This window comes from Manduca sexta, chromosome 15 (genome assembly GCF_014839805.1).
Source record: "Manduca sexta isolate Smith_Timp_Sample1 chromosome 15, JHU_Msex_v1.0, whole genome shotgun sequence".
NCBI classification, from domain to species: domain Eukaryota; kingdom Metazoa; phylum Arthropoda; class Insecta; order Lepidoptera; family Sphingidae; genus Manduca; species Manduca sexta.
This window is the reverse complement of record NC_051129.1, coordinates 4,080,031-4,092,128: the sequence shown is the minus strand read 5'-3', so window position 1 is coordinate 4,092,128 and position 12,098 is coordinate 4,080,031. Positions and strand designations below refer to the sequence as shown.

At 35.7% G+C, this 12,098-nt stretch overlaps 1 protein-coding gene across 5 annotated transcripts in view; it reads right to left on the bottom strand.

Moving 5' to 3' along the window:
* Positions 1-4,706: 4,706 nt before the first annotated feature.
* The window catches only part of LOC115441207 (extracellular matrix-binding protein ebh), a 121,953-nt gene continuing 114,561 nt past the window's right edge, over positions 4,707-12,098 (bottom strand). For all 5 annotated transcript variants that reach the window (XM_037438834.1, XM_030165896.1, XM_030165895.2 and 2 more), the window contains 2 exons: positions 7,139-11,540; positions 4,707-6,955 (listed from right to left, as the gene is read on the bottom strand). In XM_037438834.1, coding sequence (XP_037294731.1) covers positions 6,792-6,955; positions 7,139-11,540 — 4,566 coding nt within the window. In that variant the 3' untranslated portion in view covers positions 4,707-6,791. The remainder of the gene's footprint in view (positions 6,956-7,138; positions 11,541-12,098) is intronic.

Sequence of the window (12,098 nt, the reverse complement as noted above, 5' to 3'; positions counted from 1 at the left end):
TAGAAACTAAATCATTGGAGACAGGAATGACTGGAGTCATGTGAAGTCAAATCGGTGGCGCAACACTTCAGGCTGACAATGCGAACGTGCGTAATTGTTTATTTTATTTAATCTGGTCTGTCTGTGGCCGTGAGCCTTTTGATCATATTCTGTCTGCAGCCATGACCATTCTGATCATATTCTGTCTGTAGCCATGACCATTCTGGTCATATTCTGTCTGTAACCATGAGCATTCTGATCATATTCTGTCTGTAGTCATGAGCATTCTGATCATAATCTGTCTGTGGTCATGAGCCTTCTGATCATATTCTGTCTGTAGCCATGAGCATTCTGATTAGTGTTACTAGGTCCTATTTGTTTGAAATCGGGCAACAGGTAAAACAAATCGGGATCCAGGTAGAAGGTCGAAACACAAAAAAAAAATACTGCAAGTCATGCTAATGTTGGTTTTCATTGCAATTTCTGATTTAACATCGAATCATAGATCACGGTACAGTCGCGTCTCTAAACAACAGAACAAAATAAAACTATACCTACAGGGCTAGTGATGTGATGTGTTGTTTATTTTTGATAATAATGTCTTTTGATAAATTTATTGATTTTCGGGACATTTAATGTCCCAATCAGTCGCAAATCGGGACGTGTCTCCAGAACTCTGATAACGGGGATATTCCGCGCACATCGAGACACCTGGTAACACTACGTCAGAACATACTCTGTCTGACTTGACTGCTTTATTTTACTGATCTGCTTCATTAATTCTGTTTTACTTAATTTCTTTTCTGTTTTTCTATTTCTGTTTCTGGTTTAGTGTTTATATTTAATTATAAACTATATATAATATCTGTGAATTCATTAATCTTACATGGAAAGCTTACAGTCTGACATAAAGAGATTAAGCTACAATATACGGCAGGAGTACAATATTATGTGATTTGTGGTATACGAGGTTCCAAAATCCAGTCAACTGTGTTGATGTATAAATGCAATTTAGGAAAACAGAGTAAAGAAAATAAGACAGAGCAAACGTTGTTGTTTAGAAATGTAATATAATAATATAATATAACATACATATCTTCTGTTCCAGATACCCTCACTGATCTGGTTTGGAGCATGATAAAAAAAACTATTCTGTCTGTACTTGGACTCGGGATAAATTGAAAAGCACTGGCTTATTAATTGAAATGTTTGGTGTTCTTATATAGCACTTACGCAATGGCTCTGAACAATTGATGCTCTCTAAGTATACTAATAAGGTACAATATGTGAGCAATATTTCTGCGAATGAATAAGGGTACAATATGGTGACTCTGAAATGGTATACTGGATTGTGTTGCCGTACTAGCTGTAACACTAAGCTTGGTTGGTTAACCTTCGCTCAATTTTTTGATAAACAGTGGGAATGGTAATCTGAGATTGCGAAAACATTTGTATTTGTCTTTGAGTATTCCTGCAATTTTGAAGTGTACCATGATGGTGGTGGTGGTTTATTGTTGGTAATAACATTATGAACAAAAAAAAAGTAAAATATCAGATAAAACCTTACGACTGACATCTATTATACTGCTTATGATAAGTTATTTTCTGTTAACCTGTTTAGTTGTAGAAATATATTAACCGTGGTTTTATCGAGCAGACATGCACAAGGAATTCATGTCATGATGATACTTCAGAGATGGATGTCTTCTGATTTTAGTGGGTCATTAGAAGCTGATGTTTTAATTAAATAGTTAAAAAAGTATGTTTAGAGTTCAGTTATTGTCATTTTGTAAAAAAAAGTTGAAACATATTCGGTAGAAGTAGCGACGGATGCGTGCTTCAGTATCGATACTATTTACGGAGCCCAATTTACGGAATGTAATATTGACATTACCGAAAATTATGTACAAATCCTGGTTCCGATGAGTTGCCAACATTGTGTAATGCATATGAAAATTGCTGTAGTTGTTTTTATTCCATGTTGGCCATGTTCTCTGTGCTGGTTGTTTATATAAGCGGAACATACACGTGTAGCTAACGCTGTACTTGAGTAGTGTAATTGTAAATCACATGTCTCCACATCGGCTTCGATCGCCAGTGACAGTTTTTATAAACACTGGGGTAACGGTTAAGCCTGCTGGTTCTCTTAGTTGAATCTGGTCCAGTGTCTTGGTTATGCCTGCGATATAGAATCACTTTAGCGAGGACTTTGTAGATATTTGACATCAAGTTGTAGACCTATAGTTATTTATTCAAACTGTTAAGATTTATAGTCTTCTTAGAGTTTCTTATATTTTAAATACTATCCCATTTAGGAAGTGTCTTGACACGCGTGGCTTAACTGACTATTCGACTCATAGTTACGGGGTAGGCTGCGCTTTCAATTGGTTTTCTGTTATAACAAACGAAAGTTTTGAAGATCCCGAGATCTCTGTCGTCTTTTTAGTTGTTTCGTCCGATTTGATCTTGAATGTTGCTATGCTCTCTGGAGTCCGTCATTCATCGAAATATTCAGAGATAGGTGAGAGAGCCCAGAAGCAGTTTCTGTATCATTTTTCACACGTGAATAACCACTGCCACAGTTTACAAAGCTACGAATCTAGACTTGCTCAATTTAAAATCAGTTTTCTTGAATAAAGACGCGAGATGGCAGATATAATTTATGGCAGATATAAAATGGGTTAACGTTGACATTGATAACTCTGTTTTGTTAATGAAACTTAATTTTGCTGATTCTCGTTCTGGCAACCGTCTCCATAACAGAGTGACTTTCAACTTGCCAACACGGCGAATCAATTATAGTCATCACTTGCCTTTGTGGCGAATGTATCAGTCCACAATAATATGCTTCAAGAAATTTGTATTTTAGCGGTAAAGTACCTCAGATTAAGAAACTTGGAATAATAAATTCTGTCCCTAATTTGTGACTTCAACTAATTCGTTATTACTAATTCAAACACAATGTAACTTGTTTCCTAATTTACTTTTATTGCATGTTTTTATTACATTCACTTCTCGAAAGTCGTGCACCCAGTTCTGTTGCTAATGTATCCGTTCTTAATTTGGAGTCTGTACATCTTATGTTATCGATTAGGTTAGAAGAGCTAGTAATAAAAAAAAATGTCCTTTTCAATCTTCTTGTGTAGTCGTATAATAGTAATTGTTGTCCACTGACTTGAAATTAATTTATTCTTAAGACCTCAGTCAATAACTATGTGAGTGTAGGTGTTAATAATGTCCCTGTTCTCGATGAGAAGTTCATTGCTGATGTTCTCTGCACCTGGAGTTTTATTTGACTACTTTTATTTATCAGAGATTGTCTCCGGTACCGGTTCTTTAATGGTCGGATCTGTTGTTTTTGTAGTATTTCTGCATGTGTTTAATTCTTGGATGCATTTAGTAGCTTTGATAGAGACTCTCGTATTGTGGTTTCTATTATGCCGTTTTTATTCTTTATGCTGGGGATCTAATCTCTTTTCGCTGTCTGTATTTTCCCGTCTTTTTTCTTAATGCCTTTGGCCGATTGAATGCATTTTTCTGTGTTTATAATCTGGAAGCATGGCAATCTTCCGCATGTTAGTTTTAAATATTTTATTAATTTCAGTTATGACTTTTCTAACGCTTCTTGCTTTTATGCTGTGTTACTCGTAAACCATTTGATTAATTGATTTGATTGAGTTGGTATATGTTGCGTATGCTTATTTATATGTATGAATCGTGTGCTGATAAGTCCTTATTGTGTGTTATATTATCTTGTGTGTTAACTTCCTTTGCGACTTCTATGGAGTTCTTTAGTTGTGCTTCTCATTCCTTTTCATTTGCTGCTGTCTTACTAATTGGAGGTTTTGCTTTGAAAGGTTTAATTGTTCTGGGTGTTTTTTTTTTAAACTTAAGTTTGGTTCTCAGCATTCTATGATTGCTACTAGAATTCAGCATTAACTGTATGTAAACTTGGATAAATAGAATGAAGGTCTTTGGTTGCTGGGAATGAAGTAAGGAAACGGGGTTTAGGTACTAACGAAAAATAAATTATATACACATATAGCGTGAAAGTTAATTGCAAAATGGATAAGCTGTTGGATATTGTGGATACGCAAGACTTGATTGGTTTATTAAAGAGTTAATCGATCAGAAATAGTTAGTGATTTACTGGTAAAAATGTTTAATATATAAGTATCCGATTCAGTTCTGCTTTCTCAAATTTATTTTTGTGAATACCTTTGGTATTCACTTTGCAGGATGGCCGATGTTACGCGCCGCTATCCTAGCCGATGACATCGGGCGTTTCCGGAAGTATTCGGTTGCGCGGGCAGGCTGGCAGAAGAGAAGATATGTGACGCGGCGTCTATTCTATTATTATTCTCTCTGGCTGGACGTTGTCAAAAGAATGTTTAAAATTGTATTCTGTAATTATTTTGCTAATATAATGTTTACTGTAAAAAGAGCGTTTTACATAATTTTAAAAAGGAAAGCTGTACACTTGATACGTTCATTATAAGATTTTGAGGGTATGTGAAGCCTGACATTCTACACTAGGCCAGCGTGGTAGATTAACGCCTAACTCCTCTCGGTAGAGGAAGCCCGTGCCCAGCAGTAGGACAGTATTATGGGCTGATATTATTTATATTATCATAGAATGGCCATCTTCTCTTTAGATTCTGTTAGATATCGCTTGCACTTCGAATTCTTTAGGAACTACTTACCTACGTACAAAATAATACACCAAGTAAAACTGAAACATTTTATTTTTGAATCATAACTTTTTCATATAAATAATGCTCTCTTTGAATCGTAACTGGAAGCCTCTACGAACATAATAAAGATTTAAATGTTACAATAAAGATAGGTATAGGTTACAATATAATAGTTTAGGCAAAATTATAACTAGCTTATAAATATAACGTCGATGTCGTCGTGGGGCACGTTGTTAGAGCACTGTGGCAGTTAGGTTTCACCTAGAAATATATTGTCGAAAATTAGAACCTAGGTAGAGCAGAAGATCTAGAAGTACATTATTGTCTGTACTAATGCAACGAATACTGTTCTTACATAAGTATTTGATATTTATACATAAGTATACAAATTATACTAATACAAGAATAAAACTTATTGATTTAAAAATTCAGTTAAAAGTCTTATCATTTTAGGTCAGCTTATTTTTAAGACATTTTTTAATTCATTTAAAAATGTTAGGATTTCATTATTAAAATTAAAAATCATGTGAGATGTTTCCTTTTTGTAAAGCAGGGTATTCTGACCTATTTAAATATTTTTTATAAAGCCACAAAACATATTATTAAAAGATTTAATGCAATTACTTTTGTATACAAAATAAATATTCATTGAATCTATTTACTGCTATTTCACTGGATCACTTACGAATATCGCTTTCATCTTCGGACAATATGCAAAGTATAGATTGGTTCTTATCATAAGCAGACTTATAGACATTTATTGAAAATTAAATCGTGTATTCGTTGCATCAGCATAACTAAGTATTATCTGTAATGTTTACGTTTGTAAAAATGGTTTAAATGACTCAAACGGATTTAGAAATTTGTAAAAAAGTTAATAATTTCATACATATACCCTTTTTCATTATCTCCCTGGATTTATAACTCCGAGCACAAATAAAAAACAATACGATGGCAACCTTTTTTAGGGCGCACCGTATTGTGTTAGACGAATAGAGTTACCTTATATCATGTTCACGTCGATGGTAACAGACTTAGCCAATAAATTGTAATAATAATTATTATTTAATCATAATTTTATACGTATTTACATTACAGACTATTAAATGAATAGGTAATCTGTTACAAACGTATATTTAACCAAAATTTTACAAAGTATCATTTATGTGGAAAACTGCGCACTGGCATTGTGGGTTTTAAAAGCTTTTATTCACACAATATTCATTCCAGCGATGCAAACAGACATTATGTTAAATTGCAACGAATAAAATAAACATAAAACTGTACCGTTTGGGGTAGTTACAAATAAAAATATTTAAGCGAGCAACATCAATAAAATGTATTCTAAAGGCATAAACACTATATGGCTAATAAACAATACAAAATCCATGCAAAAATCTTTTATAAACATATAACATGCTCAAGACATCGTTACATTCAAAACAATAAAATATTCGAAAACTTTAACTTTTATTTTTGATCGTTTATTTTGGCACCGATATAAATAAATAAGTATAAAAATGGAAAAAAAATGATTAAGTTTTTTGATACAAAATGTAACTAGTACCGAATTGTTACAAGTAACTCGTATCAATAGCAAGTAATTTCGAGCAGGGAACCATAGTCAACGTAAAATGTTGTCATGATTATAAAGAAGTTCGAAATAATAAAAATTACCTTTAATAATAAAATACATAATATTTGCATGTAAAAATTACATTAAATCTAAGAACTTAATTTTTAAGGTAAGGTAAAATGAACATCACAGCTACCATTTTAAAAATAAGACGAATTGCATACAGCAAATTTAATTAATCCATCATTGTTGAAGATGGTTTGATACAAATAAATTTTATAAACTATTAATAGGAATATTGATAGTATTATCAAAATTAAAAACATTTCAATTATAACCAATTAAAAATTTACATACAAAATTTCATGTTACAGCATAAAGATGTAAAATACTATCCTCTAGTCTCCACAAATTACTTTTAAATAATTTTACAGTAAAATTAAAATAATGTAATGATATGACAACACTGGCAATAAAAAACTGGGTATTAAAAGTAAAACCAAATTTCAATATGCATAAATCATATCACGGTAGTCATTGTGTTATATAATTAGCATAGCGATAATGGTGATCATTGCCAGTAGCAAGCCGAACAGCATCAGCCAGTCCAGGTCGGCCAGGTGTTGGGAGATCATCAGGGTATACGTACAAGCTAACATCAACGTGCCTGAGTCGCGCCAATCGCGCTTTTGCTGCGTGTTATCGCCTGCAGGAACAACAAAATCAATGCGATAAAAAAACATACAGAGTTAGTACAAAAACGGTGCGGCTAAATCGGACTCAAACTAAAATACATTGGGAACGTGAACATGTGGAATGAAAACAAAAAGCCGGATGCAAAATGGTTAAAGTGAAAACCAAACACCGTGCATGACAACGGGCCACATACCTCTGTTCTCTTTTTGTGAACTATTTTGCCTCTTAGTTCTCCACGGCACGACGTTATTTGGCAGTGAGTTGCTTTGACTAGGAATATCGTCCGTTTGATCTACTGAGAGCCTTCTCAGATGTTGGTTCATGTTCTGGACCATTTTGGGCGAGCTTAGATCCTCGCGGATTTTATTTTCAGATTCAGTGTGATTGTCAGTAATTTGGTTATCAAAATTCTGCGATATCGTATTACTGTCTAATTTAAATATGGTCGCTAGCTCTTCAGAAGAATTGTATTCTGTAGAATCAGCGTCTTTCTTTAAGTCTAGATCATTTTCATAAATAGACAAATTAACGGAAGCTCTATTAGGAACTTCAGGTTTGAAGCTGACATTTTGCGAAACTTGGTTAAGTTTTTCACTGGCTTCGGTGATACCAGTAACTCTTACTGAATCTGCGCATTTTTTATCCACTTGAGATTGTTTGGGTGCAAATAGCTTTTCATTAACTTGTGTAATGCCAGCGATCAAATCAGATATGCCATCCTTCAGTTCTTTGAAAGCATTTATTTCATTGATTTCCTTAATTTTGTCATCTGAATTCAAAAATGGATTAAGGGAGTTTATCACTGGTATTTTAGGAGTTTGATCAATTGTAGCCACTTCTGGAGTATTTTCAATATTTATAGAATCATTTTGTACCTTCAAGGGTATTATGTCAGGCTTTAGTTTCGTTTCAGGTATTACAGCTGTCGATTCTTGCGCTTTTAACTGCTCTTCTGCTTTAGATATATAATTTGAAAGCTTGAGACTTTCGTCATCAAAATTCAATTCTTTTTCAAAGCTGTGCTTTAATTGATCTTCAACTTTATGTAATTGATCAGATATTACTAGAAGGCTGTCTTCAGTTTTCTTTGCTTTAGAATCACTATTTACAGCGTTCGCCATCTTATCCTCTTTTTTTTCAAATACTTCAGAATGAATTTTAACGTGTTTAACCTCAGGCGTTGATACGTCAAGTAGTTTATTAGTCAGCCCATTCAAAAAATTTAATCGACTATCTGTTATTTTCGCCTGAATATCTGATTTTTTCTCATTATTATTTCTGTTTTTATCCAGTTCGGCCAATGCTACTCCTAATTTGTTACTGGTATCCATTGCTTCCTGCGCTAACATACTGAGGACCTGCTGAAACTCATCCTTAGAAGAACGTTTAGAAACCTGTGGTGATTTGTTTGATGGCGATGAGCTTTTCGACTTATCACAAGAAGGAGGTTTAGCAAGATGCTTATCGTCACAATGAATGAATGAATCGTCTTTAGCGAAATGATGTGTAGGTGCGTGAATGTTATTGACAAAGAGACTAACTGTGTTATGTCTTTGTTTTACCTTGTTACGAGGATAATGTTCCGGCTGGTTGTCATTCTTATCGAACGTGTCACGCAGTCTCTTCATAACATCACTGTTGCTATTGGTTTTCTGTAATGTGGCTATTTTACTCATATTTAGAGCATCATCAATTTCTTTTTGAATCATTGTAAATATGTTAGCAGACAACGATCTAACTGCTCTCTTTTTCTTTAGACTTGCTGCTGATTCTTTAGTGAGCGGGAATTCGCTGTATCCGTTATTATTAATAATACCATTGTAATCATCCCCATTAAATAATGACGAGTGTCTACCGTCTTTTCTGAGGCTTCTGTATGCCAGATCGTCAGATACAAGGTCGGGTGATCTTCTAGGTATAAAGCGCGATCGCACTTTGGTTTCAGGTGTTGCATGTAAATAGTCGCTTTGTGGAGCGGGCGACACTGGTCCCACTGGTATACCGAATGGAGGCTGAGGATCAATTGTTTTTAATCGATTGTTAGTTTGAGTTATATTTCGGTACATTACATCGTCGTGCACTATATCTGGTTCGCTGCGCTCAGATCGCTTATCGTCATCTGATGCGTACGGCACATACACAGGCGATGCTAACATGTAACTTATTTGTGCTTGAGTTTCTTTAAAGTTGGGTTTTTCTTTAGTTAGTGAGTTCATCCTTCGGAATGCCATATCATCTTGTAATTTGTCTGGCAATGTAGACCTTCTTGATATTCGTCGTAATGGAGTTGTAGGCTGACTTCGCAACTGTACTTCGTCATCGTTTCCATTCCAATCATTGAAATGGTCGTTGAATTTCGGAGTCATCAGTTCTCGTCGTTCAGCTCTGTCCAACAAATCCTCATCGCCTAAACCCAAGCTGTTATATATTGCTTCTAATTCATTGAGAGCATCATCAAGATTTGTGGATTTCCTTCTTTCCGAGCTTTTCTCGTCATCCGATGGCAACTGATTTACACTAGGAGTATAAGTATCAGACTTATGTCTTACATGTGTCTTAAGTGTTGGTGACACATCACTTTTAGGTGACTCCTCTGTAAGAGATCTTTTATATTCTGTTGTTGCTTTCCATACTTTGGCACCATCTGTCGTATCCACTGAAGCAGCTCTAAAACTAGATCTATTTTTGTTCTGAATATCTACACTATTTTGCCCCAACTTATTTTGTTCAGTAGAACTAGTTGTTCTTTGAATTGGGTAGTTAGGGAAGTCACTACTGCTTCTAGAATTTGCATAAATATGTTGTTGCCTCCTCTGTCTTTCGGCATCATCAATCTTTTTCCAAAACTCTGCTGATGCGTTTCGTGGTCGTCGATATACGCTTTCAGCAATATTTTGAGATGTTTGTGAGTCACTTAAATATTGATGTTCGTAAGGATTTTGACCGTTTTTGATACTTATGGGCCGCCGTGATCTTGGACTCTGATCAGCGTAATATAAGTAATCGTGTTTAAGTTGAACTGCCTCTGGTTTAACGACATTAGCATGACCACCGGCTCTTCGCCACGGTGAGTTCATGAAGAGCCCGTAATGGTTAGGTTCTGCGGAAACGGATGCCGGTCTCCGAGGTTGCTCGTTCCTATACGGGAAATTATGCGGATATTCGTTGTTTTGCACGGCAATATGATCCTCGGAATTCGAGATCGGTCTACGCAATCCATTAAAGCTATGACTCACTGATCTTTCTTGACTCCGTCGCATTATTCGATCGAAATCGTTATTAGGCACGCCGTATGTTACATTTTGATTATTTTGGTTATTGCCCATTCTGTCAGTCACTACAGGGTTATTTTCATAGTACATAGACAAAGGCGTAGCTACCTTCCTCTGCATGTCTCTAGGAGGCGGCACAGGCGGAGCTTTTTCTTCTTTTTTGACATTGGCAACATTACCTAATGGGAATTTAACGCACATTACGTTCTCTGGACTCTCATACTGATGGCTGACACTTCTCTCTCGGTTGTTATTAGCGTAAAGTGATTCTCTATTGATGTTATTTACTGGACATTGTATGGAATAGTTAATGTGTTCGTTGTTAACTTTGGCGTTAAAATTAATAGATGACGGATAACTTTGAGTAGTAGATGGGAAGGATGATACAGATTCAGATTTCATGGGACGACGGGTATTGTTATCATTAGTGTAAATGTGTTCTGGTTTAATTTTATTGTTTTGGTCCCGTTTGCATGTTCCGTAACCGCTGCTTTGGCTTGTCGGTGTTCTTGTTAACATCTCAACTTCAGCCTTAGTGTAACCTTGTTGCAATAACTCTGCTTCTTTGTTTAATTGATTTTCCTCATCGCGAGATAGTCTTTTTATATATCTTTCGTTCCTGGCGCTCCTCGATCTTTTATTCAAGGAACTATCACGTGACCGCATGAGAGAGTCGTCGCTTCTAAATCGTACTATTGATGATGAATTGGATGACTTCAGCGATTCTTCGTCACTACTCGAATCGCCTCTCATGCTATTCCGTAGAGCTTCTACACGAGCTTTTAAGCGTCCTTTCCTTGATTTTCTCGAAGGGGTATCTAAAACAGATTTTCCTGATTTATTGGAAATGTCATCTCTCAAACTGAGAGATTCTTTTGACGCTCCATAGATTTCTTGAGCCTTAGCTCTGTAGTTGATGAAGCCTGCCGATGGATCTGACAATACCCCATCGTCAGTGGCTTCGCGAATTTTGGATTTCGCTAAACTTTGAGCTCGTCTAGAGTCCCTGATCACTATGTGGTCAAAATTGTTGACAGCAGGTGTCTTCTTCTTTTTTTTCCATTTCTTTTTGTTCGGTGACCGTGTGCTGACTCCTTCGTCGCTTTCTGAAGATGAAACGCTTTCGTCTTCCTTTTTCTTTCTCCTGAACAGTTTGCCGAGGGACCATTTCTTTTCTTTCTTCGTGCGTTCGACGTCTGGTTCTGGCTGCACCGCTCTGTCGACGCGTCTTGGCACGGCGGCGTACTCCTCATTGTAAGGCCGGTAGGCGGACGCAGCTGCAGCGGAGACGTCCCGGTGAGGGACGGGAGGTGAGTTGACTGCCTGAAATTAATAAATACTATGTTAATACTTAGTTAAGGCAATCAATTTATTTACTCTATCAACACTCTTGGTTGGTGATTATACATTATTTAAATCGTATCGACATAAGCTTGATAAGTTTGGCCTCTAGTATCAAATTTCAGATTTCAGGCAATTACTATCTAAGCGAAGTCATAAATAACTTACTACACAAATGTACACTGAATATGTTATGTTACAATGGGGGACAATGCATCAATAATTAACATACACTCAATGCGGTAAATCTCTGACAAATAGCCTGGATTCCCCGAAGTTTCTATACAAGGAATCGCTAATAATCCGCCAAACTTTAAGGTATTGCATCCGTATTCTATTACATCTGTAGATTTCTTCCACCAAACACCTCGTAATAAATTACTTGGTAAAATTGCATGTGGGATCATAATTATCGTACAGAATAAAGTCTCAATAGATTTAACTAAGGGCGCTTCAACGGAGTCCGAACAACAAATTCGTGTATTTTTTGTATATAGCGTGCGACCTCTATTATGGCGGTAACAAGATTTACTAGTAAAA